The sequence below is a fragment of the Pseudorca crassidens genome, chromosome 9 (assembly GCF_039906515.1).
Source record: "Pseudorca crassidens isolate mPseCra1 chromosome 9, mPseCra1.hap1, whole genome shotgun sequence".
NCBI classification, from domain to species: Eukaryota; Metazoa; Chordata; class Mammalia; order Artiodactyla; family Delphinidae; genus Pseudorca; species Pseudorca crassidens.
Genome location: NC_090304.1, coordinates 54,901,471 through 54,925,398, shown reverse-complemented (window position 1 = coordinate 54,925,398; position 23,928 = coordinate 54,901,471). Strand labels below are relative to the sequence as shown.

The following is a 23,928-nucleotide window of genomic DNA, read 5'->3' as shown; positions in this document are numbered from 1 at the left end:
CTCAAATTCCTATCTTCCCAAATTTCTCTCATTCAGAAATATAATTAAAATACCACAAAAGCTATTAACAAGTTTTAATGAAAAACAATTTTTCTTTTGTCTATGATCACATCATATAAGAGCTTTCAAACCAAATTAGCCATTGATCTGAACTTTTACAAACAATCTGTGTTCCATGCAAATACTTGGGATGAAAGGACTAGGATAAGAAGTCAAAAATAAAAGCAGGGCAGGAATACTGATGCAGACATAGAGAACGGACGTGTGGACACAGGGTGGGAAGGGGAGGGTGGGATGAATTGGGAGATTAGGATTGACATATATACACTACCATGTGTAAAATAGATAGCCGGTGGGAACCTGCTGTATAGCACAGGGAGCTCAGCTGGGTGCTCTGTGATGACCTAGGTGGGCAGGATTGGGGGGTGGGGGTGAGGGGTGGGAAGGAGGTCCAAAAGGGAGGGGATATATGTATACATATAGCTGATTCACTTCGTTGTATAGCAGAAACTAACACAATATTATGAAGTAATTATACTCCAATAAAAAAATTTAATGTAGCTTTTATATATTCTCAACTCTACCAAAGATTTCTCTAACCTCTTAAGACTGTAAAGAGCAAGAACATTTTGTTTTTGAACATTTATTTTTAAATTGACTTCTTTTAAAAGTATTTAAATAGCTCACTTTGTCAAAAGTAAAGAACGCACTATTATTGCACCTACATAAAATATGCATGTGGACAAGAACTTGAAGGCAGTATATAAAAATAAAATTAAAATGTTAGGGTGGTGATGTTATGGTAGTTTTTACATTTTTCAACTTTTTAATTTAAATGTTATAAGTGTTACACTGCCTTTTCAAATGTAAGATGTCCATTTAAAAGAAATCTCTCATGTTAACTACAAATTTAAGTACTAATAATTGTTAATCAAGGAAGGAAATTTTTGGTAACACTTTTTCCCCACTAAACTTCACTGAAATAATTCATGGGATAGAATACATTTCAACAGACAACTAAAATTTTTATTACTTTTTTGGATGGTGATTTAGGTTAAGACATTAGGAAGCAAACAAATTTATTTATTTAATAGCCTTAAATAATTTCAAAATACTTGTAGCCAACAAAGAAGTTAAAATTATGACATCCAGGCATAATTAGGCAAATTACTTAATAATCTCTATGACTCAGTTTTCTCATTTATAAAATAAAGATACTATTAGTATATACCTTCTAGGGCTATGTGAAGATTAATTACATCACAGTTGTGAAGTGCCTAATACATAGCAAGAGTTCAATAAATAAAGTATTATTATTGTATAAATAAATTCTGATTACAATAAATCATAAACTGTGAAGTTGTAGGGAAAAAATGATTTCTAATATTATCTTATTAATGAATTACAATAATGCTTAAGGTACATAAAAAGAAACCCCCAAAGAAATAACCACAGAGATAAAAATTAAGGAAATCATAAGACACTACTTTGCTTAGTCCTACACAAACAAGTTGAAAATTTGGATCAAATGGATAATTTTCTAGAAAAACAGTATTTATCAAAAATTGACCTCAAAAAAGATATATAAATAGACAAGTTTCCTTGAAACAAAATTTTAAGAGCTCCTCCCCCTTTCCCCCCAACATAGCAGGCCCAGATAGTTTCACAGGACAATTCTATGGTCCTTTAAAAAGAAAATAACTCCAATGTATTTAAAACCATTCCTCTCATCACAAGAAAAAAAATATGTAACTATGTGGTGATGGATATTAATTAAACTTATTGGGGTAATCATTTCATAATATACGCATATATCAAATCATTATGCTGTACACCTCAAACTAATACAATGTTATATGTGAATTATATCTCCACTTAAAATAAACCAACAACAAAAACCATTCCAGAGAGTGATTTCTGACAAGAGAGCATAAGGAGCTCTGCTAACCTGCTAACCCAATGAAACTGGCAAAAATGATTTAAAAAAACAACCAATGAAAAGCTCTGGAAACGGTCCTAAGACCAAATGAAGAAACATCTATTCAAGAATACACAAAGGGCTTCCCTGGTGGCGCAGTGGTTGAGGGTCTGCCTGCCGATGCGGGGGACGTGGGTTTGAGCCCTGGTCTGGGAGGATCCCACATGCCGTGGAGCAACTAGGCCCGTGAGCCACAACTACTGAGCCTGCGCGTCTGGAGCTTGTGCTCCGCAACAAGATAGGCCGTGACAGTGAGAGGCCTGCATACCACAATGAAGAGTGGCCCCCGCTCGCTGCAACTAGAGAAAGCCCACGCACAGATATGAAGACCCAACACAGCCAAACATAAATAAATAAATAAATAAAAATTTTTTAAAAAGAAAACACAGAAATATTTGCTAAGAACAGTGAAATCTATGACATTTAAACTAACACCTGTTCCTCCTCCCTCCCTATAGGTGAAGCAAGGACTGCTCTCCAGACTGCTGCAGTCAAGAACACAGGGTTTCCTCCTACCCCAGCTCCCAGTTGGCGGGCTTTCTTCTGAGGAGCAGAAGGACTTCAGCTTATCTCTTTCTGCTCCCAGGCACCTGTTTTAAGTCCCAGGCAATTGCAGTCAATAGGTGGGTACTCCCTGCTTCTGCCCAGCCCCCAGTTCATGAAACAAAGGCTCTATCTTGGGCACAGAGCCACTGAGAATACTGGGGTCCTGACCACCACTGCCCTGGCTTGTGAGGGAGTGGCTCCACCAACCAGGGGAAGCAAGCTGAGAGGATCTCAGGCTGCTTGCCCAACCTCCCACACTTGCCTTCACTGAGTGCTCAGCTCCTAGAGCAGGGGTATCATTCAGAGAGAAGTCTGCCATTGACCCTACCCCCAGAGCTCCAGAGCTGCCTGAGGATAGAAACATGTCCTAAAACATATAGCTCCTAGCCTCTTCCCAGAGGAACTGACTTCATATGTAACAGAGCATGAAGAAGTTCAAGCCTAAGGGTGCTCTCAAAAACAGTGGAGGATGTGAATGAAAGGCAACTAGAAGGAGAATCATGGATTTAATTAAGATACCTTTTAGACTATAGGCCAGTTTGCAGGACAGAACTGAATAGTAAGGAAGCTGAGAGGAACGCTCCTATGGTCAGAACAAATATCAAAAATGGACCTTTGAGATTATTCCTTCAAAGAAGCCACAATTTGGATGAGTTCACAGAGCAACTTATGCTCCAGGAATTGTTGAAAAAAATAGAGCAATCAGTTAGTGGAGTTTAACAGCTGGGTGTGGTCAGGAAAAGAGGAAAAAGCCATACCAATATCACTGTCACCTCAGAATGACTGGGCATACCCAGAGCTGTACCTCCCTGAGGAACAACAGCAGAGACTTAACTTCAGCAACATAATTGATCTAGTCACTAAACAACAAAGAACCATGCCAATAACAATAATAAATCAGGGGTGGGGGTAGGGGAATATCAGTACCCAGCTACAATATATAATGTCTAATATCTATATATCTAATATCTAAAATATCAATGTAAATATCTAAAATGTCCAGTTTCCAACAAAAACTTGCAAAGAAACATGAAAGTATGACCCACACAGTGGAAAAAAAGCAGGCAACAGAAACTGTGAGAGCAACCAGATGTCAGACTTAACAACAACAAAAACACTTCAAAATAGCCATTACACATACGTTCACAGAAGTAGAGGGAAGCATGATTACAAAAGTAAAAGAGGGTATGATGACAAAGTTGCATCAAATAGAGAATATTAATTAAGCAATAGAAATTAGAAGAAAGAACCAAATGGAAAATGCAGAGTTGAAAAGTACAATAACTGAAATAAAAAATTCACTAGAAGGGCTCAAGAATAGATTTGAACTGGCAGAAGAAAGAATTAGCAAATTTAAAGACAGATCAATTAGAGATTATGCAAGCTGAAGAATGGAAAGAAAAAAGAATGAAGAAAATGAACAGAAATGTGGAACACCATTAAGTGCACAACATATGCAATGTAACTACAAAAAGGAAGGAATAGAGAGAAAAGAGAAAAAGAAGTATTCAAAGAAGTAATGGCTGAAAATGTTCCATATTTATTGAAAAGCAATAACTTACACATCCAGGAAGCTAGACAAACACTGAAGAAGATAAATATAAAGAGAACCACAAACAGGCACATCACACTAAAAATGCTGAAAGTCAAAGACAAGGAGAAAATCCTGAGACCATCAAGAGAACAACAATTTCCATTTACAATGGGATTTCATTAAGGTTAGCAACTGACTTTTCAGTGGAAACAATGGAGACCAGTAGGCAGCAGAATAACGTATTCAAAGTGCTCAAAGAAAATCTGTCAACCAAGAATTTGATATCCAGCAAAGCTATCTTTCAAAAAATGCAGATGAAATAGTCTTTACCAGATAAACAAAAACGGAGAGAGTTTGTTGCTAGCAGACCACCTTACAACAGACACTCAAGGAAGTTCTATGAATAGAAGGAACAAGAAACAAAACAATGATATCCACTCTTGCCAGCTATATTCAACATTTTACCAGAGGTTCTAGTTAGGGAAATTAGGCAAGAAAAAGAAATACAAGGCATCCAGACTGTAACAGAAATTATCTCTTTGCAGATGATTTGATCTTTTATATAGAAAATCCTAAGGAATTCACTATAAACTACTAGAACTAAAAAGTGAGTTCAGCTAAGTTGCAGGTACAAAATCAACAAAAAATCACTTGCATCTCTATACATTAGCAATGAGTAATCCAAAAGATGAAGTTAACAGTTCCACTTACAACAGCTACAAAAATAAAATACTTAGAAATAAATTAACAAAAGAAGTGTAAAATTTATACACTAAGAACCACACATTTCAACACGTTGAAAGAAATTAAAGATCTAAATAAACACAAAAACATCCCATGTTCATGGATCAGAAGATTTAACATTATAAAGATGGTAATACTCTTCAATTGATCTACAGATTCAATGCAAACCCCATGAGATTCTCGGCTGATTTCTTTGTAGAAATTGACAAGCTGATTCCAAAATTCATACAGAATTGCAAGGGACCCAGAATAGCCAAAACTATCTTTTAAAAAAGAACAAAACAGGAATACTCACACTTCCTCATCAAAACAATGTAAATCAATGTAATCAAATCAGCATACAAATAGACATATAATGGAACAGAATTGAGAATCCAGAAATAAAGTCATACATGTGCTCAGTGGATTTTCAACAAGGGTGTTGAGACCATTCAATGGGGGGGAAGACAGTCTTTTTAACAAATGGTATTGGGACAATCGAAGAGCCATGCATGAAAGAATGAAGTGGGATCCTTATTTCACACCTTAACAAAATTAATCAAAATAGATCAAAGACCTAAATTTAAGAGGCAAAATTATCAATCTCTTAGGGGAAAAAATAAGGATAAATCTTTATAACCTGGGATTTGGCAAAAGATTCTTAAATACAATACCAAAAGCACAAGCAACAAAAGAAAAAATAAACTGTACATTACCAAAATTAAACATGTTTGTGTTTCAAAGGACATCATCAAGAAAGTGAAAAGACAACCCACAGAATGGGAGGAAATATTTGTAATTCATGTACCTGATAAAGGTTTAATATCTAAAATATGTATAGTAAAAAAAAAAAAAAAACTCATACAATTCAATGATAAAAAGACAAATAACTCAATTAAAAAGTGGCAAAGGATATAAATAGGTATTTCTCCCAGGAAGGTACATAAAGGGCCAATAAGCATTATGAAAAGATGGTCAACACCATTAGTCATCAGAGAAATGCAAATCAAAACCACAATGAAATACCACTTCACACAAACTGGGATGGCTAGAACCAAAAAGTCACAGACTAGCAAGTGTTATCAACGGACAAGTGGATAAACAAAATGTGAATTATTATTTGGCCATAAGGAGGAATGAAGTACTAATACATGCTACTTCATGGATGAACCTTAAACATTGTTAAGTAAAAGAAGCCAGTCACAAAAGATCACATATTATATGATTCCATTCACATAAAAATCCAGAATATAGAAATCTATAGACAGAAAGTAGATTAGTGGTTGCTTAGGGCTGGAGAGGTTGTCACGGTGAGTAGGGAGTGATAGCTAAATGGTACAGGGTTTCTTTTGGAACTGATGAAAATGTTCTAAAATCAACTGTAGTGATGGTTGCACATATCTGTGAATATACTACCTACCACTGAACTGTACACTTTAAATCAGTTAATTGAATGGTATGTGAATTATATCTCAATAAAGCTGTCCTTTAATAGAAAAAGTTCCAGAGCGTTTTAAAAAGGAAAACTTTACAATTCTTTCTTGGAAGCACACATATCATTGAAACTAAAGCCTGACAGAGACTGCAGGCAAAGAGAAAACTACAGACCAATTTCCCTATGTCTATCAATGCATTACTATCCATACCTCATACTAGGTATGAGGCAGAGGTGAAATGGTACAAACTTCCAGTTATGAGATAAATAAGTGCTGGGGATATAATAATGTACAGCATGATGACTATAGTTAACAATACTGCATTGTATATTTGAAAGTTGCTAAGAGAGTAAATCTTAAAAGTTCTCATCACAAGAAAAAAAATTGTAACTATGTGTGGTAATAGATGCTAACCTATTGTGATAGTCATTTTGCAATAGATACATATATCAAATCATTATGTTACACCTAAAACTAATACAAAGTTATGTGTCAATTACATCTCAAAAAATAATAATAAAATGTTCCTATCAAAAAATAAAACAAGGGACTTCCTTAGTGGTGCAGTGGTTAAGAATCCACCTACCAACGCAGGGGACATGGGTTCGATCCCTGGTCCAGGAAGCTCCCACATTCCGTGGAGCAACTAAGCCTGTGTGCCACAACTACTGAGCCCACATGCCACAACTACTGAAGCCCGTGCACCTAGAGCCCATGCTCCACAACAAAAAGCAGCCACCGCAATGAGAAGCCCACACACCACAACAAAGAGCAGACCCCACTCGACGCAACTAGAGAAAGCCTGCGCACAGCAACAAAGATCCAACGCAGCCATAAATAAATAAATAAAATAAAATAAGATAAAACAAACAAAAAACTGAAAATGTCAGCATCTCCCAAAGTCCTTTTCTACCACCAAATAAAATCCAGCTTCAGTGGAGGAAAAAAATCCATTTTCTTTTCTTAAAGGTATTAAGTACGTTAAGATGCTTCTTCGTCTCCCTGTATCTAAGCCTCCATCCTACCTGCCTTTCTATTCAATACTTTTATGATTCGATAACTTAACAGTAATTGCCTCCTACCCCTGCGTTCCCACTGTGCTAGAGATGCTTTCAATAAACTGCTAAATTGTTATACCACAAACTTCTTCACTGTACACAATGTCTTTTAATCTTAGCACCTCTGCCCATGACAAATTTACGCCAGATTCACAATACGGCCTCTAACACAAGACTCCCCAGACTAATTTTTCCACTGCTCACTTCCCATAACCCCAGTGGGCTCCAAAGTATAGTTCTAAAGTCTGGGTTTGTTTCCTCGGCTTCCTTTATCTCTTCTGAGAGTTCACTGAAAAAAACCTCTTCCTGCTGTGCAAACAGCTTTTTTCTCCCTTCTCTATTCCCAAGCACCAGTTCTCTCTATGTAAGTATTTCCAACAGGAGGGTCTCAAAATATATTTTGGAATTAAAACTCTAATGCTTGAGGAAACTGTATGTGGAAGTGAATCCATATATATTGCAATCTTCAGAGAACTGGTGACTGGGGAAGAATTACCATCTCCTGAAACATTTTCCATTTACCTGACTCCTGTTTGATTTGAATGGTAGGCTTGATACCAGGTGGCAAAGGAGACTGCTGAGGCTGTTGCTGATGAGATACCGGAGAAGGCTGGGCCACCTGTTGCTGTGTCTGTTGCTGTACTTGATGTAACTGCTGCTTAGGAGACTGTTGATGCTGTTTAGGAAACTGTGCAAGAATCTGAGTTGGGGCACCCACTAAGCTTTTGGGAGAAGGAAGTCTGGTTGATGCCATTTTGATTGCTGATGTAGATACACCTATAGAAGAGTAAGGATTAGAACATTTAATAGTAAAACATAATTAAAGCTACTTCTGGTTATTGTAGGAAGTAATAGCTTAAAACTAGGTAAATCAACAAAAATAATGATTATTAAGCACCTACTGTCAGATATAATGTCTATGGTATTTTACATATTTTATACCTAGTCCTCAAACTTTGCAAGGGAAGCATCATTGCTCTAACACTCAAGAAACTAACTGATTTTCCCTTGGTGAAGAGTCAAAACAAAAGAAACAAAGTATCAGGCAGGATGTTCTCACACATGTTTCTCAATAGGTTTTTCTCTTAAAAAACACAGGTTCTCAATGTGAATAAAAGAACACGGGTCGGACAGGGAGGGTGGGAGGGAGACGCAAGAGGGAGGGGATATGGGGATATATGTATACGTATAGCTGATTCACCTTGTTACACAGCAGCAACTAACAACAATGTAAAGCAATTATACTCCAATAAAGATGTTTTTAAAAAAAAAAAGGACAAAGCAAACTAGGTTTTGAATCTTATTTGTAGTACAGTTTTTCGAATATTATTTTTCAGGTTCTAATGAGTCAATTTAAACATAGCATTAGACAAAATAATTCACACTGAAACATTCACCTTTCGAATTATTCAGCATGGCAAAGTACAACAGCTTTTCTATGTCTCATTTCCAATTATCTATAAATAAAATCATTTCTTGAGAACTGGGTCATTACATAATCATGTGAAAAGTTACAAGTGGGCATACTACTCAATATATCCACAGCAAAAAAATTCTCGTGATACAAGGTTTTAAGACACTTCTTTTCAATGCAATACTAATATTAGCAACCATGCGTAGGTAGCAAATACCAACAATTTTCAGTAAAGATGTGTGAGTCTGACAGAAATTCTTCCCTCTCCAAGATTTTTCATCAGTAATCTTATAATTCATCAACAACACAATAGGACTATTATCTGTAAGTAAATTAATACTCCTCACAGAAAGAACCTAGATAGAATATAACTCTCCGTATCAACTTTTTGAGCACTGATAAAACAATGAAAAGAAACTGATAATTTGATGGCCTAATTATCAAGTTCCAATTATCAAACAGGCTATTTCACTCCTTCCTCCACCACAGCCCCACTATGACATTTACATTGTATTACAGAAAAAAATTTAAATAATATCACATTTTTATGTAAAATGTTTCTGGAGAATAATAAAAATGAAGAAGAAGCCTTGAGAAGTCACTCTGACCCTCTCAGGTTCCCCATATGTTGAATTTTCCTTGCCCTATAATTCTCTAAGGGTTGCTATATGGATCAGGTAAAAATCATAGATTGAGGAATAGTTTGAGAGAAGACAAAAGAAAGATGTAGTCAGAATCACCTGGAGGGCTGACTCACATTACTTACACATTCTTCTGCCTTGCCCACTCCCATCCCTCCCTGAATGCTAGGATCTTGGTGACATGTGTATGTTATACTGCTTAGTTGTACTGAACTAGATTATCTCTGGAGCCCTTTTCAGTACCAACATTTTATAACTTAATGAATATAAAGTGCTATTCAAGTAAAACACACTATTTTTAAACGATGTGAAAACTTTAACCTTTATATTGCATTCATAATGAACTCTTGTATTAATTGAGGTAAACTGTGCACATGAGTAACTCCCTAACTAATCTACGTTCTCTATATCCTATTATATAGGAAAAGTATCTAATGTAAAGGCAGTCAGGGTGACTTCAGAATCAGAGAACTGTGTTCAAATTATGTCTTCAGGGCTTCCCTGGTGGCGCAGTGGTTGAGAGTCCACCTGCCGATGCAAGGGACATGGGTTCGTGCCCTGGTCCGGGAAGATCCCACATGCCGCGGAGCGGCTAGGCCCGTGAGCCATGGCCGCTGAGCCTGCACGTCCGGAGCCTGTGCTCCGCAACGGGAGAGGCCGCAACAGTGAGAGGCCCGCGTACCGCAAAAAAAAAAAAAAATTATGTCTTCAACACATAAACTCATAATAGCTGTGTGATCTTATTAAAGTATTTAATTCCTTTAGATATTTATTCATTCAATAAAAACTTACTGAGCATATACTTTATGCTATATCCTTGGGAAACTCTTTTGTATCCATGAAACAGTCCCTACCTTCAGGAAGGTTAGAGAAGACAATCAAATGATCACACAAATCTATCATTACAAATTGTAATAAATGTTATTTTTGTTTTAACAAATAAAAAGCCCCCTTCCTCTTCCTTTTGCTCTTCGATTCACAAAAATTTAGTGCTAAAGCCATCAGATGCTGCAAAGCACGATGAACAACTAGATGGCTAAGCAGAATAATGGCTAAGCATGGGGTGTTAGAACCCACTGCAGAGACTGACTGAGCATGGGAGTCAGAGTCCAAGTAGGTTGAGGAGGGAGTACATGCTGTGGGAGCTCAGGGTACAGTGCCACATATAGAGTTAGAACTCAAGTAGGATAAACAGGGGTTCCATGAATGTGAGCCACCTAGCACAGGTTCTCAAAGCTTGAGCAGGATGTCCACAGGAAGGGGTGGGATCAGAGTCCAAACTGGGTGAAGAAGACTTCTGGGTAGGAGGGTGGCCTGGCACAGGTGTCAAAATTGAGCAGGGTGAGAAAGACATCACGCAAAAGGGTGACATGGGGAAAGTGTCAGAACTCAGGTGGAGTGAAGTAGAAGTCTGCAAGATGTTAGAACCTGAGTGGAATGAGGAAGGTATCTGCATGAAGGTAGAGGCAACAGCAGCAACAATGACAGATTGGTTATAGAGTGGGGAACTGATAAAATAAGTAAGTATATGAAAGATAATGGAAGCTAGGTTTTTGAAGAAGGGAGAAAACTAGAATTAACAAGCAGAGTTTGAAATTGGACATATCAGTATGGACCCAAAGTTTTCAACATATAGAAATAAATACAGATGTATATACGTGTGTGTATAAATCTACATGCAGACACACACACACACACACACACACACACACACACACACACACACACACACACACACACACACCCCTTAGCAATGAGCATATCTCGCACCCAAATTTTCTTCTAATTATCACTTTCCACTAAAATGAATCAGGGCTCCTTAGAGAAATGGCTAAACCAAGGACTAGAGTAGGAAAAGTACATGAGGTTGGTGAATATAAAAGACTCCCCCCCACCTTTCCGTAATTTCTTTAAAAGAAAATTGACTGTTTAAAGCAAAAGTAGTAACAATGCAATGTGGGGTTTATGATATATATAATTAAAATGTATGATAACCAGAGTGCAAGGATGAGAGAGCAGAAATAGAAATAGAAGTGTATTATTCGAAGATTCAAATACAATATGGGAAGTTGAAGACAGACTGTTACAATTTACAATGTATAATGTAAGCTCTAGAGCTGAGTTCTTAACCAGGGCAATTGTGCTCTCCCTTTTGCCCCTGGATATTTGGTAATCACTAGAGACATTTTTTATTGTTATGACAGGAGGGTGTGCTACTGGTATCTAGTAGGTAAAAGCCAGGAATGCTGCTGAACATCCTATAATGCACAAGTCAGCCCCTCATAACAAAAAATTATCTGGTCCAAAATGTCCATATGTGGAGGTTGAGAACCCTACCCTAAGCAATTATTAAAAAAGAACAAAAAAGTAGAGCTAATAAGCCAATGTGTAAGAGATAAAATAGAATCCTTTTTCTTAAAAAACTCAATAAATCCAAAAGAAGACAGTAAAATGGGAGAAAAGAAAGCAAAGAATACAGAAAACAAATAAAAAACAATTATTAAGATAGTAGACCTAAACTCAATCATATTGATAATTATATCGAATATAAATGGACTAAACACTTCAATTAAAAGGCAAAGATGGTCAGAATGGATAAAAAAGTAAGCCCTGACTATACAATGTTCATAAGAGATGTATTTTAAATACAAAGGCACAGATGGGTTAAAAGTAAACAGATGAAAAATATGATGCAAACCCTAATTACGAGAAAGTTGGAGTAGCTACATTAATATCAGAAAAGGTAAACACCAAAATAAGGAGTACTGAGAGAAAAAGAGCAATGTTTCATAATAAAAAGGAAGTCAATTCATCAAGAATATACAACGTTTCATAATAAAAAGGAAGTCAACTCATCAAGAATATACAACAATCCTAAACGTGCATACACCTAATAACAGAGCTCAAAATATATGTGACAACAACCGACAAAGGGAAAAATGTACAAACCCACAATTACAGCTGGAGGTTTTTACACTCCTCTCAATAACTGATACTACAAATAGACGCCGCCCAAAAAAGGAAAATTTGATCAATTTGTCTTTTGTGGTTGTGTCAAAAGAATTTAGAAGCCAACTTGAAGAGGCTCCCACTGCAACAGATTGGACAATTTGAGCACCAAAAGAATATTTGTGATGGATTGACAGACATCAGAAATCTTAATGATACGGGGAACAAAAATCTTATTGGTCACTGAACCATCTCATTATCTGAAAACATATAAATAAACAGAAATAATTCCTGTATGAACTGTACCTCAGGATAACCCATGGTAGTAAGTTAAAGTTCTTTAAGAATTCCAGCTAATAAATGAAGAAAATGAAGATAAAATTCATTTTGCAACTACCAATAAAATAATGATCTAGGGAAAGATTACCAATAGCTATAAAAACATTTGGTAATACTTATATCTACCGATTAATGTTAATATCATTAGAGACCAGACATGTGCCTCCTAAAATGATGCACAGGAAGTACACTTAAATACACTTATAGGTACACATCAGGAATACCACTTATCGAAAGTTCATTCCCCATATCTCCAAAAACAATCAGACTTGAATCTGATCAAGTTTCTTGATTTAACTACCAGTTTTATGGAAATATAAACAGGAGAGGGGCTTCCCTGGTAGCACAGCGGTTAAGAATCCGTCTGCCAATACAGGGGACATGGGTTTGAGCCCTGGTCCGGGAAGATCCCACATGCCGTGGAGCAACTAAGCCCGTGCGCCACAACTACTGAGCCTGTGCTCTAGAGCCCGTGAGCCACAACTACTGAAGCCCACATGCCTAGAGCCCGTGCTCCACAACAAGAGAAGCCTGCGCACCTCAAGGAAGAGTAGCCCCTGCTCGCCACAACCAGAGAAAAGCCCGTGTGCAGCAACAAAGACCCAATGCAGCCAAAAATAAAATAAAATAAATAAATTTAATAAAAAAATAATAAATAGGAGAACTTGTTAAACCATGGGAATTAAAATCAGCAAAACCCAGACTACGGGAAACTCTCAGGAAAAATGACTGATTTCTTCAACAAATAATTTGAAAAGAAAAGAAAAAAACAGAAGAGGGACCCATGAGTTAAAAAAGATATAACCATATCAATGTGTGGACCTTATTTAGATCTTACTTTTAAAAAATTCTTTTATGACATAATCAAGGAAATTTGGATACTAACTAACTATTTTATTATATGAAGAAACTTAAAAATTCTAGATGTGATAGTGGTATTGTGAGTTTTGATACATACTGAAGTATTTATAACTGAAATTATATGATATTTGGGATTTGCTTCAAAATATTCCGGGTCACTGATGTGTAGAGGAAAATAGCAGGTACAGATGAAACAAGACTGATGATGTGTTGCTCATCCTTGAAGCTGGGTAATGGGTACAATGAGGGTTCATTTTACTATTCTATCCACTTATGTATTTGGAATTTTCCATAATAAAAAAGAAAATTTCAGTTATCCTGTTTCGTGGATGACCAATTCAGAATAAGCATTCTAATTGGTAGAATTTAAGACTTCCTGTATGAGCCAACCATACACAATCCCCCTACTCCCTACCTCTGGAACCATCTCTACACTTATAAACATGGAGTTAGCCACGAAGTTATTGCTACTAAGACTCTTCCCCCTCTATGACCAGCTGCCCCTATAAGACTAACCAGAGACAGATACATCAGCTCTAAAACAGTCTGTCTCTAGTCCCCAACAGAAGCAGACACTGAATGCCCTTGTCCCCTAGGTACCCACACAAGAGCTGCTAAAGAAGCCCTGCAGTCAGAATCACAACTGCAGTTTATATATTACCACTTCCACTAACATTTACCTTTTTAAAAGAAAATGGCTTAATTTCCTTAGCACTTATATCTAAATTAAATATCTCAAACAAAACCCCAAAATAATCATATAGTTTCCTTGAGTATCTACATTCAGATAGTTTACTTTTACATCTTTCATGCTGTATTGAATTTATGAGAAATCTTTGAGATGTCTAGCTCCCCTAAAATGACGTAGGACTCAAAGAGATATAGGATGCTAAGAAACAAAGGAGAAAATAGGGAAGTCATAAGTTCCCAAGAGATTCAGAAGATAGTTGGAGAAATATAAGAATGAAAAACAGAAGCATGGAATATTCATTTTGCTTAAAAATATTTCGATAGTAACTAAGAGAGATACCCCTCTTATCTCAAATAATAACAATTTCCTTGGAAGAACAGTAATCCTTCTACTACAGCAACACTTTGGCAAACTGTGTGATGAGCACTAGAAGGGAACAACTATCAATGGATGACAACTTTGATACAGGGGTCAGTCAGGTGAGGAAACAGGTGGTCTTTCCTTCTCTCATCACCTTGAAATTTTGAAATGGTGAATTTGGATCATGTTTGCAACCAACATTTATACAGATTTTCTATATAAAAATTATTTCTATTTTTAATAATACTATGTTGTAGTTTACTGCTGTACAAACAGAAAGGCTGGAATGGTTTATTTAAATTACTTAAGGTAACAAATAAAAGAAAATTTCAAGCCTACTATTTCCTATCATTGACTGAGACATTAAATGGGTATTGGAGACAGAAAAGGACAGATGCTCTCACACTCTACCAGTTAGACCTGCAGAATGAATGAATACTGACTGCATCTGCATCTATGTAACCTCTTCCTTGCTAACAGTTATATGGAACACACTAAAATTACTAAAGCAATTATGAAAAACACTGTTTGCCTATTTGAGTGCCTGCATCACCACTAGTTCATAAACTAGGATATTTCCAAGTCTCAGCCTATCTTAAGCTATATATTGTGCAAGTAAAATTCAATGAAAACGAACACTAAATACTGTTCTATATTGCTTCTGTGCTCCCTTTGAAAGACTACAACCATGGCTATGAATTCTGTATTATAAATGGCTCCCTCTGATTCCCATCTTAAGACTTACCAACACTATAAAAAGAAAATTCTGACAGTGTGCTATCTGCTCTTTATATGAGAGGAAAACAAAGATTTGGAAGAGAGCTCAAGTGATTTAAGCTAACATGGAACTGAGGTTTCCACATTTCCTTTCCTCTGCTATTAAGCAGCAATTGTCCTTCAGTTCAGCCTCAGTTCCTCTCAATACTTTCCATCATCCTCCCATACAGAAAAATTTAGAAGCCTGAAGAAAAGGTGAATGGCATGTCCTTGAAATCATCCTCTTCCCCCTACTTCTTATCATTGGGTAACTTACTTTGAAGAGGTTGTAGGTTGTATATTTAATGTTTCTTCTGAAAAAACCTATAGTAAAATAATTTCAAGTTCCTCACTTAAAATTTTCATTATATTACAGATATTTGTATATGCCTTTGAAATTTGTGGTGACAAGATTTAACCTACATAATTGCCTAGGTGACTAGGTACTGTGCATTTGAAAAAAAAAACTCAAAGTAAGGATATTAATGTAAGGAAACTGAGTAACCCACTATCTTGACATTCTCAAACTAGGGGAGGGAAAGTGGTAATCTCTGATATAACAGATGGTACCTTCACACCCAAAGCATACAAACACACCCACAAAGTCTTCTTCAAAATTCCCACACCCTAATGTTCATTGCAGCATTGTTTACAATAGCCAAGACATGGAAGCAACCTAAATGCAACCTAAATTCGTCAACAGAGGAATGGATAAAGAAGATGTGGTACATATATACAATGGAATATTACTCAGCCATAAAGAAGAATGAAATAATGCCATTTGCAGCAACATGGATGGATCTAGAGATTTTCATACTGAGTGAAGTAAGTCAGGCAGAGAAAGACAAATATCATATGATATCACTCATGTGGAATCTAATTTTAAAAAAAAAAATACAAATGAACTTATTTACAAAACAGAAAGAGACTTACAGATACCGAAAACAAACTTATGGTTACCGAAGGGGAAACGTTGCGGGGAGGGATAAATCAGGAGCTTGGGATGAACATACACACACTACTATATATAAAATAGGTAACCAGCAAGGACCTACTGTATAGCACAGGGAACTCTGTGATATTCTGTGATAACCTATATGAGAAAAGAATCTAAAAATGAATGAATATATGCATATGTATAACTGAATCACTTTGCTCTATACCTGAAACTAACACAACACTGTAAATCAACTATACTCCAATAAAATTAAAATATTTAAAAAGAAAGAAATTCCCATAAACACAGGGACAGAATTACCTGATGAATTACCACTTACCTTGTGCTACTGTTGACATGACCACAGATGGTGTGGAAGAAACCACAGCTGTTACTGCAACTGTATTAGGAATAGGTGATGGTGTAGAACTGCTGCTGCCACTGCTGCTACTACTGACCAGAGAGGACTGTGAAGCAGTTATAACCACTGGCGGCTTCTGAGTTGTGGAAGCAATGACTGATGTTGGTACAAGCTTAGTGACTGCTGCATAGTTATGGGATTTGGAGAGAATGTTGGGCACGAAGGTTGAACTTGGTGATGTGGTCACTATAATAACCTAAGGAAGATAAAATAAGTTATTTTCATGTACCTACCATACTACTAATGTATCTAGACTCACAGTTACATACAATTTAAAAATAGCTTATGAAACGTGATGAAGCAATTCAAGAAAAAGAAATTTACAACTAAAAATATACAAAAGCTCTCCTTTACTAGTAATCATCAAAATGTATTTAAAAGAAACAATTTTTACCAACCAAACATTTTAATAGACAATATTCAATGCTGTACAAGATCAAGTAAAGTAAGCATTTCAATATACTGCTTAGGGAGTATAAATTGGCACAATTTTTCTAGAAAATAATTTGGATAGTCATTCATTTATAAATATTTGTTGAGCATCTACTATGTGCCAGGCATGGTTCTAGAGGCTGAGGATAGTGGAATGAACAAAACAGACAAAGTTCTTATTTTCATGGAGCTACATTCCAGTAAGGGGAGAAAAACAATAAACAAATAAAAAAGTAAATATATGTCATGTAGAGATAAATGGAAGAGACAATAAAGCAGGGCAGGAAATAAAAGAAAATGGAAGTGGTGCATGATTTTTTATAAAACATTCAATGAAGATCTCTCTGATAAGGTGACAACTAAGCAGAAACTAGAAGTAGGGGTTGATCCATGTTGCTACCTAGAGGAAGAGCATCCAATGGAAGCAGGAGTAGCAAATACAAAGCCCCTGAGGCAGAAGCAAGCTTGGTATGTTCAAGAAACCTCTAGGACCCTAATGAACGGGATTGAAATTTATAAGGTAGAGAGCAGTAGGAGACAGATATAGCAAAGTAATGGGGGACTAGGTGGTGTAAGATCTTGTTGATAGCATATCAACATGTTATGACGAAAATGGCACTTTATCTCTGTGGTCTTCCTTCCAAAAACCTATAACCTTAGTCTAATCATGAGAAAAACATGAGATAAATTGCAGTAGTGGGGCATCCTACAAAATACTTGACTAGTAATCCTCAAAACTGTCAAGGTCATCAAACACAAGGAAGTTTGAGAAACTTTCACAGCCAAGAGGAGCCTAAGGAGACATGACGAGAAAATATAATGTGGTATCCTGGAACAGAGAAAGACAATAGGTAAAAACTAAACAAATCTGAATAAACCATGGACTTTAGTTAATATTAATGCATCAATATCGGTTCATTAATTGTAACAAATGTACCATACTAATATAAATTGTTTAGAACAGGGGACACTGAATACAGGGTATATGAGAACTCTCTGTACTATCTTTTCAATTTTCCTATAAATCCAAAACTGTTCTAAAAAATAAAGTACTTTTAAAAAAGCATTACTTGATCTGCTAGGTGAAAAGTACAGCAGGGCAGAGACAGTAGAAACAGGCAGACAAATTAGGAGGCTCTTTCAATGACCAAAATGTTTGTGGTAGAACTGATGAAAAGTGAACAGATTCTGAATATATTTAAAGGTAAAACCAACAGGATTTGCTCATAGATACACAGAATGGAGGAAAAAAGCGGCAGGAAAGAGACTTCAAGGTTAGCCAGTATGACTAGAAAAGTGTAGATGATACGGGACAAAGCATTTCAGACGGAGAGAACAGGATGGGGCAAAGGACCTAAGGTAGGAATTAGCTTGATGTATTTAAAAACAGAAAAGAGAACCAGTATAGCAAAAGCATATAGGGTAAAGAGGGGTTGCAAAAGTAAGCAGAGTCCAGATCAAATTTGTAAACCAGAGTAAAGAATCTAAGTTTTATTCTAAGTATAATGGGAAGCCATGAGAGGATTTTAAGTAAGGAAACAACAAAACTTGATTTATATTTTAAAAGATCATTCTAGCTGCTATGTGGTAAGAGGTAAGAGCAGAAGCAGTGAAACTAGTAAAGAAGCCACTGCAGTAGACTAGGCAAGAAATGGTAGAGGCTGGTTGGACTGGGGTGTTAGTAGTCAAAATAAAGAGAAGTGATCAGATTCAGATTATTTTAAGAGGTAGAGTCAACAGGACTTGATGTATGGAAATGGCAGGGTTGAGGAAAAGAACAGAAACAAGATTAGCTCCTAGAGCTAATACACATTGGCCTATTTAAATCTCCCAACAATCCTATGACAGAGATACTATTATTATCCCCATTTTACAGCTGAGAACACAAAAATTACTTATAAATCTGTAGTATCAGTTTTATTCTGGGCAAGTATAATGGTAGTTTAATGATACCCCCAAACAACACAGAGTGTCTTCTTCCTCTTTCACCAAAATTATTTTCACCTACCTAGGAGAGAAAATTGTTTTGAAAAATCCAAACAATTTAAGGAGGAAATTCTTTTGCATTTTTGTACCAGTCCTAAAGAAGTTCTGAAATTAAATCAGTCAGTCAAACTTACTGAGTATGTCTGTACTCAGTATTGACATCTCAAAGAAGCTTTGATTATATCATCATAATTATATATTTCAGTGTTAGAGAATTCTAAGTATGTGTCCATTACTTTAAGGAGTTTGTTGATTATCTGAGGAGTCAAGAGAGACATACAAGTCTTGACCAGCAAACACCTCTATAGAGTTGACCAGCATACTTCTACATAGACTCAACCAGTAAACACATATATAGCACTATTACAAACACAACCATCAGCCATCATATAAACCGAGAAGTAGACTAATATGGCAAAAAGACCAGAAGTTAAGAGTCAAACGAACCTGAGCTGAATCCTGCCTCTGCCACTAACAAATGGCAGGGCCCTGGACATGTTAAAATCTCTGGGTTCCACTTTTCATCTATAAAATAGGGATAATAATACCTACCTTGCAAATCATTATAAGGATTAAATGAGATAATGATGTGAAGCATCTAACATAGTGCTAGGCACATAGCAGGTGGTCAATATTTGGCAGTTCACAAATGGTACTTATTAGTATCTTGTTATTACTACTTAATAAATGTTAGAAGGATATCAGTAAAGGTGTTATAGATCAAATCAAACTGGAAATTTATTTTAATGTACTCTATTTTTGTTTCATTAAAAAATTTTATATATCTTTTTCCCAAATTCTGATACCCTTGAGAATCCAAAGAGCTCACAGTTACTAGCACAGCCAAGCCAATTAAGAGTAGTAATAGCAAGTAGGTTTCATATTTGCCAATTCTGAACTAATAGTAGTGCCTTCCTAGAGTACAGTTTTTATAAGGACTCTGTGACACAGCTGAGGATTCACCAAGGCTTGGCAGGAAAGTAGGCCACAGTTAATAAACAATCTCTGTCATGGGTAGGGAAGGGGAAGCATTCACACTTGGGTCAAACATTTGCAATTTTAGAACTAGAGTATGCATGTAGACTTCTAACATTAAGACAATAACTTCAGCAAAATAAATCTAGAGTCTTTGAGAGCATGTTTTAGGTTACAGGTACAAATGATAAAACATATTTTGAGATTTCAGTCTACAAACTAATTTCTGATCTGAAAAGGGGTTATCCAAAATTAGAGATCCACCTTGAAGAAAATTTACTTGCACTTTAGTTACATGTTACAACAAGGGAAACAAAGGGATTTTGAAACCAAGTGAACCAAACAGTGTTTATTCAGGCCATAATTCAAATTACTGACCTTCTAGCACTCACAAAAACTCCTTAAGAGTGCTGGGACTTGCACCCTAAGGATAAAATGAAAAATATCAATCAAGCATGTGAAAGCATAAAGCTATATTCTGTTGCTTTGTTTATATAAGTGTTGTACCAACGTTATACTCAAAATGAAGGCACCACATTAACACAGGTGGAAATTTGTCTACCCTGAAAATATATGACCTACTTGAATTTGAATCAAGTCCACAAATTCATAAGTAATTATACTTAATGTAAAAGTAACTTTAACTAAAGTAATTTCCTAAGTTGACTTCCATATGATTTGTGAGAAATCCAAGGTGAATGTATAATGGCAACAGCCTTACAGAGATTTCAAAAAAAATCCAATTATCCAGCAAAAGGAAAACAAAAAACACACAAAAAATCCCAAAGAATATCTATTAGTCCTACCCACACTCAGTTTGTCCAAGAAATAACAAAAGTAATGGCACTGAGTACACATGAAGTAAGAGTACAGTTTTACATCTAGAACATAATAGATACTTAGCAAATATTTGTGGAATGAATGAGTCTTTTTTTTTTTTTTTTTTGCGGTATGCGGGCCTCTCACTGTTGTGGCCTCTCCCGTTGTGGAGCACAGGCTCCGGATGCGCAGGCTCAGCGGCCATGGCTCACGGGCCCAGCCGCTCCGCGGCATGTGGGATCCTCCCGGACCGGGGCACGAACCCGTGTCCCCTGCATCGGCAGGTGGACTCTCAACCACTGCGCCACCAGGGAAGCCCTGAATGAGTCTTATTTTTAATTTAATTTGTTTTAAATGTTTATTTTTTAAACACAGTAGGACAAATCTAAGGTTCTGAGCCTGGAATCTCATGGTATGACTCATATATGACTTTGGAGATAAATATGTCCTCTTATGAGCATTACAAGTCTGACAATCTCAACCATCCACTCTCAACTGACAATTCAGAAGAAAAGAAAAAATTAAAATATGGTAACGTCAGTGAATCAAAAAAAAAAGTTCATCAATTTCACTTACAGGTGAGCCCCCATCTACTACAAGTATTTTTACATAGGTCAACTAAGAAGATTGGAAAGTTAATAATGTTAGGTGACATTTACTGAACACTCATCATAAGCACTATGTTAAGCACTTTCCATGAATCATCTCATTTAATTATCTAGTAAGCACTATTATTATCTTTGTTTTATAAGGAAGCTGAGGCTCAAGAGAGGTGGAGAGCCAGTACTGGAACCAGATATACTTATTCATTTATTCATTCATTCATTCAACAAATATTAGTCAACACCTATTGCATGTCAGGCACTGTTCTAAACATTACGGAATAGTAATAAATAAGACAAAGTCTCTACCTTCAGTAATTTATACTCTATGGGAGAAATGGGAAATAAATAAATATAATGTCAACTAGTTATAAGCAAAACAGAATAAGGAAATAAAAGGACATGGATTTGAGATGGGTACTCTTTTAGCTATAACTTTGTTGCATTATTTTCTCAAATATCAAATTAAAAGAGAAGATGAGAAGGGGGAGAAGAGAGAAGAATTACTGATAAAATAGATCCAGCAAAGAAGGTAGTAAAAAATTACAAAAGTAGATTTAAAAATTCTTAGAGTATAGCAGGCTGAAGACACCTAATATACAGCTTGCCCAGAAAGCAATATTATAATAATATATAAAAATTGATATTCAGAAAGATTACCTTGGAGCCATTAAATACAAAAATTATGTTCAGTGTAACATTTAAGAAACCACCAAAAATAGTCAAATTCTATATATTAAGGGGTAAGCTTCAGTGAACTGATAAATTCATTATTTGGAACAGCACATTCTCAACACTGCAATTAATTTTTATTTTTAAAGTTCACTGACTTCACTTATAGGTTTACCCCTTCTATTAAAATATTTTTATATAGGTCTACCAAAGAAGACTGGAAAGTTCATAAAGTTAGGTAACACTGCTTTCCATAAAATACCTGCAAGGGAAGGGACCTAACATTTTCTGAGTACATACATTATGCTGTACTTTAAAATACCCAATCCCATTTAATCCTCACGACAGCCTTATAAAATTGGCGTTACTCTCATCTCACAGATGGGTAAACAGATTTAGAAAGACTAATTTATCTCAGGTCATACTGGAAGAACTGGGGTTCTAATCCAGGCCTCTTTGACTACAAAAATTCTTACTTGATTTTAACACTAAACTATAATGCCTCATCCTAAGACTGAAGCTAGAATTATATTACACAGATCAACTCACTGTCATTTCTAGTTTGTTAAGAAAATTGTAATTTTTTATATATTATATAATGACATATTTCCAAGAAACTCAAGGAGTTTCTTTAAATGAAAATTATCATGAACCTGAAGATTTAAAAGTAGGAAAGACCGTCTATTGAAAACAAGAATTCATCTCTACTCCTTCCCCAAAATCCCTCTAAAACAGTATGAAGGGATTTTTTAGAAGAGGCACATAAACCCATAAGGTCAAAATGGAAAGGAGACAATAGCTATCAACTTCTGGAAAGTGGAAAACAAACAGACAAGTAGTAACTGATCAAGCATACTCAAGAAAGTGGAAACCTAAGACAGCAAACAGAAGAAAAAACAAGACAGCTTTCAGAGAACCACAGAAAGACTCAGTAATTTGAGAACACCAGATACTTCTGAAGTGGGGATAAAAGTGGGACTAAAAAGATGTAAATTAGTTGAAAATCTGTTTAAGCAGCATTAAGATCCCCAGCTATCCTCCCTTATCCTCAAGGAAGATTTAAAACTTATTCTCTTGAGGGAGAGATTGAATCCAAAGGAATCTGATGATACCAGGCAGAGGCAGGTAGGTGCTATGCTGAAAACAGAGGGGTTAGGTAAAGTCTATATACTGAATGATGAGACTATCCAGCCCACTCCTTGCCTTTACTCCCAAAATACTAGCAGACAGGCTTACTACTGTAGGCAAAAGACTGGAAGATTCTTCTCTGAGGAAACTGTCCAGTCCATGAAAAAGCCCTAAAGAGAATGACAACTGGTGGAGGTAAAGGGGTGGCGGGTGTTCATCAACAAAACAGCCCAGCTAGCTCAACCTACAATGAAAGTTAGCATGTCCCACCCTACACACAGAGCCTTCTGTCAGCTTTTAGTGTCCGTTTCCACAACCAGCATTTAAGGAAACTGAAATGGAAGAGATAAAATGAAAAAATAAAAGAAATTTACAGGTAAGAGAGAAAACATGAAAGAAGAAAACATCAAAAAAAATTATCATGAATATCATCAGAAAAGAGAACATAGTGACTGTGAAAGAGCAGGATGCTATTTTAAAAAAAAAGAAAGAAAGAAACTTTCAGAAAACCAGACAGAGTTACTAGAAATTTAAAATAGGATAGCAAAAATGAAAAATTCCAGAGAAGTAATGAAGGATAAAGTTAAAAGATAAAGAAAATAATACTTACAGAGCATTTACTATGTGCTAGGCTCTGTTCTACTGGTTTGTATTTATTATCTCATTTATT

General features: G+C 36.0%; 1 protein-coding gene across 11 annotated transcripts in view; it reads right to left on the bottom strand.

The window, feature by feature from the left end:
- The window catches only part of EMSY (EMSY transcriptional repressor, BRCA2 interacting), an 81,433-nt gene that overhangs the window by 38,144 nt on the left and 19,361 nt on the right, over positions 1-23,928 (bottom strand). For all 11 annotated transcript variants that reach the window (XM_067750410.1, XM_067750406.1, XM_067750409.1 and 8 more), the window contains 2 exons: positions 16,564-16,840; positions 7,798-8,052 (listed from right to left, as the gene is read on the bottom strand). In XM_067750410.1, the coding sequence (XP_067606511.1) occupies positions 7,798-8,052; positions 16,564-16,840 (532 nt within the window). The remainder of the gene's footprint in view (positions 1-7,797; positions 8,053-16,563; positions 16,841-23,928) is intronic.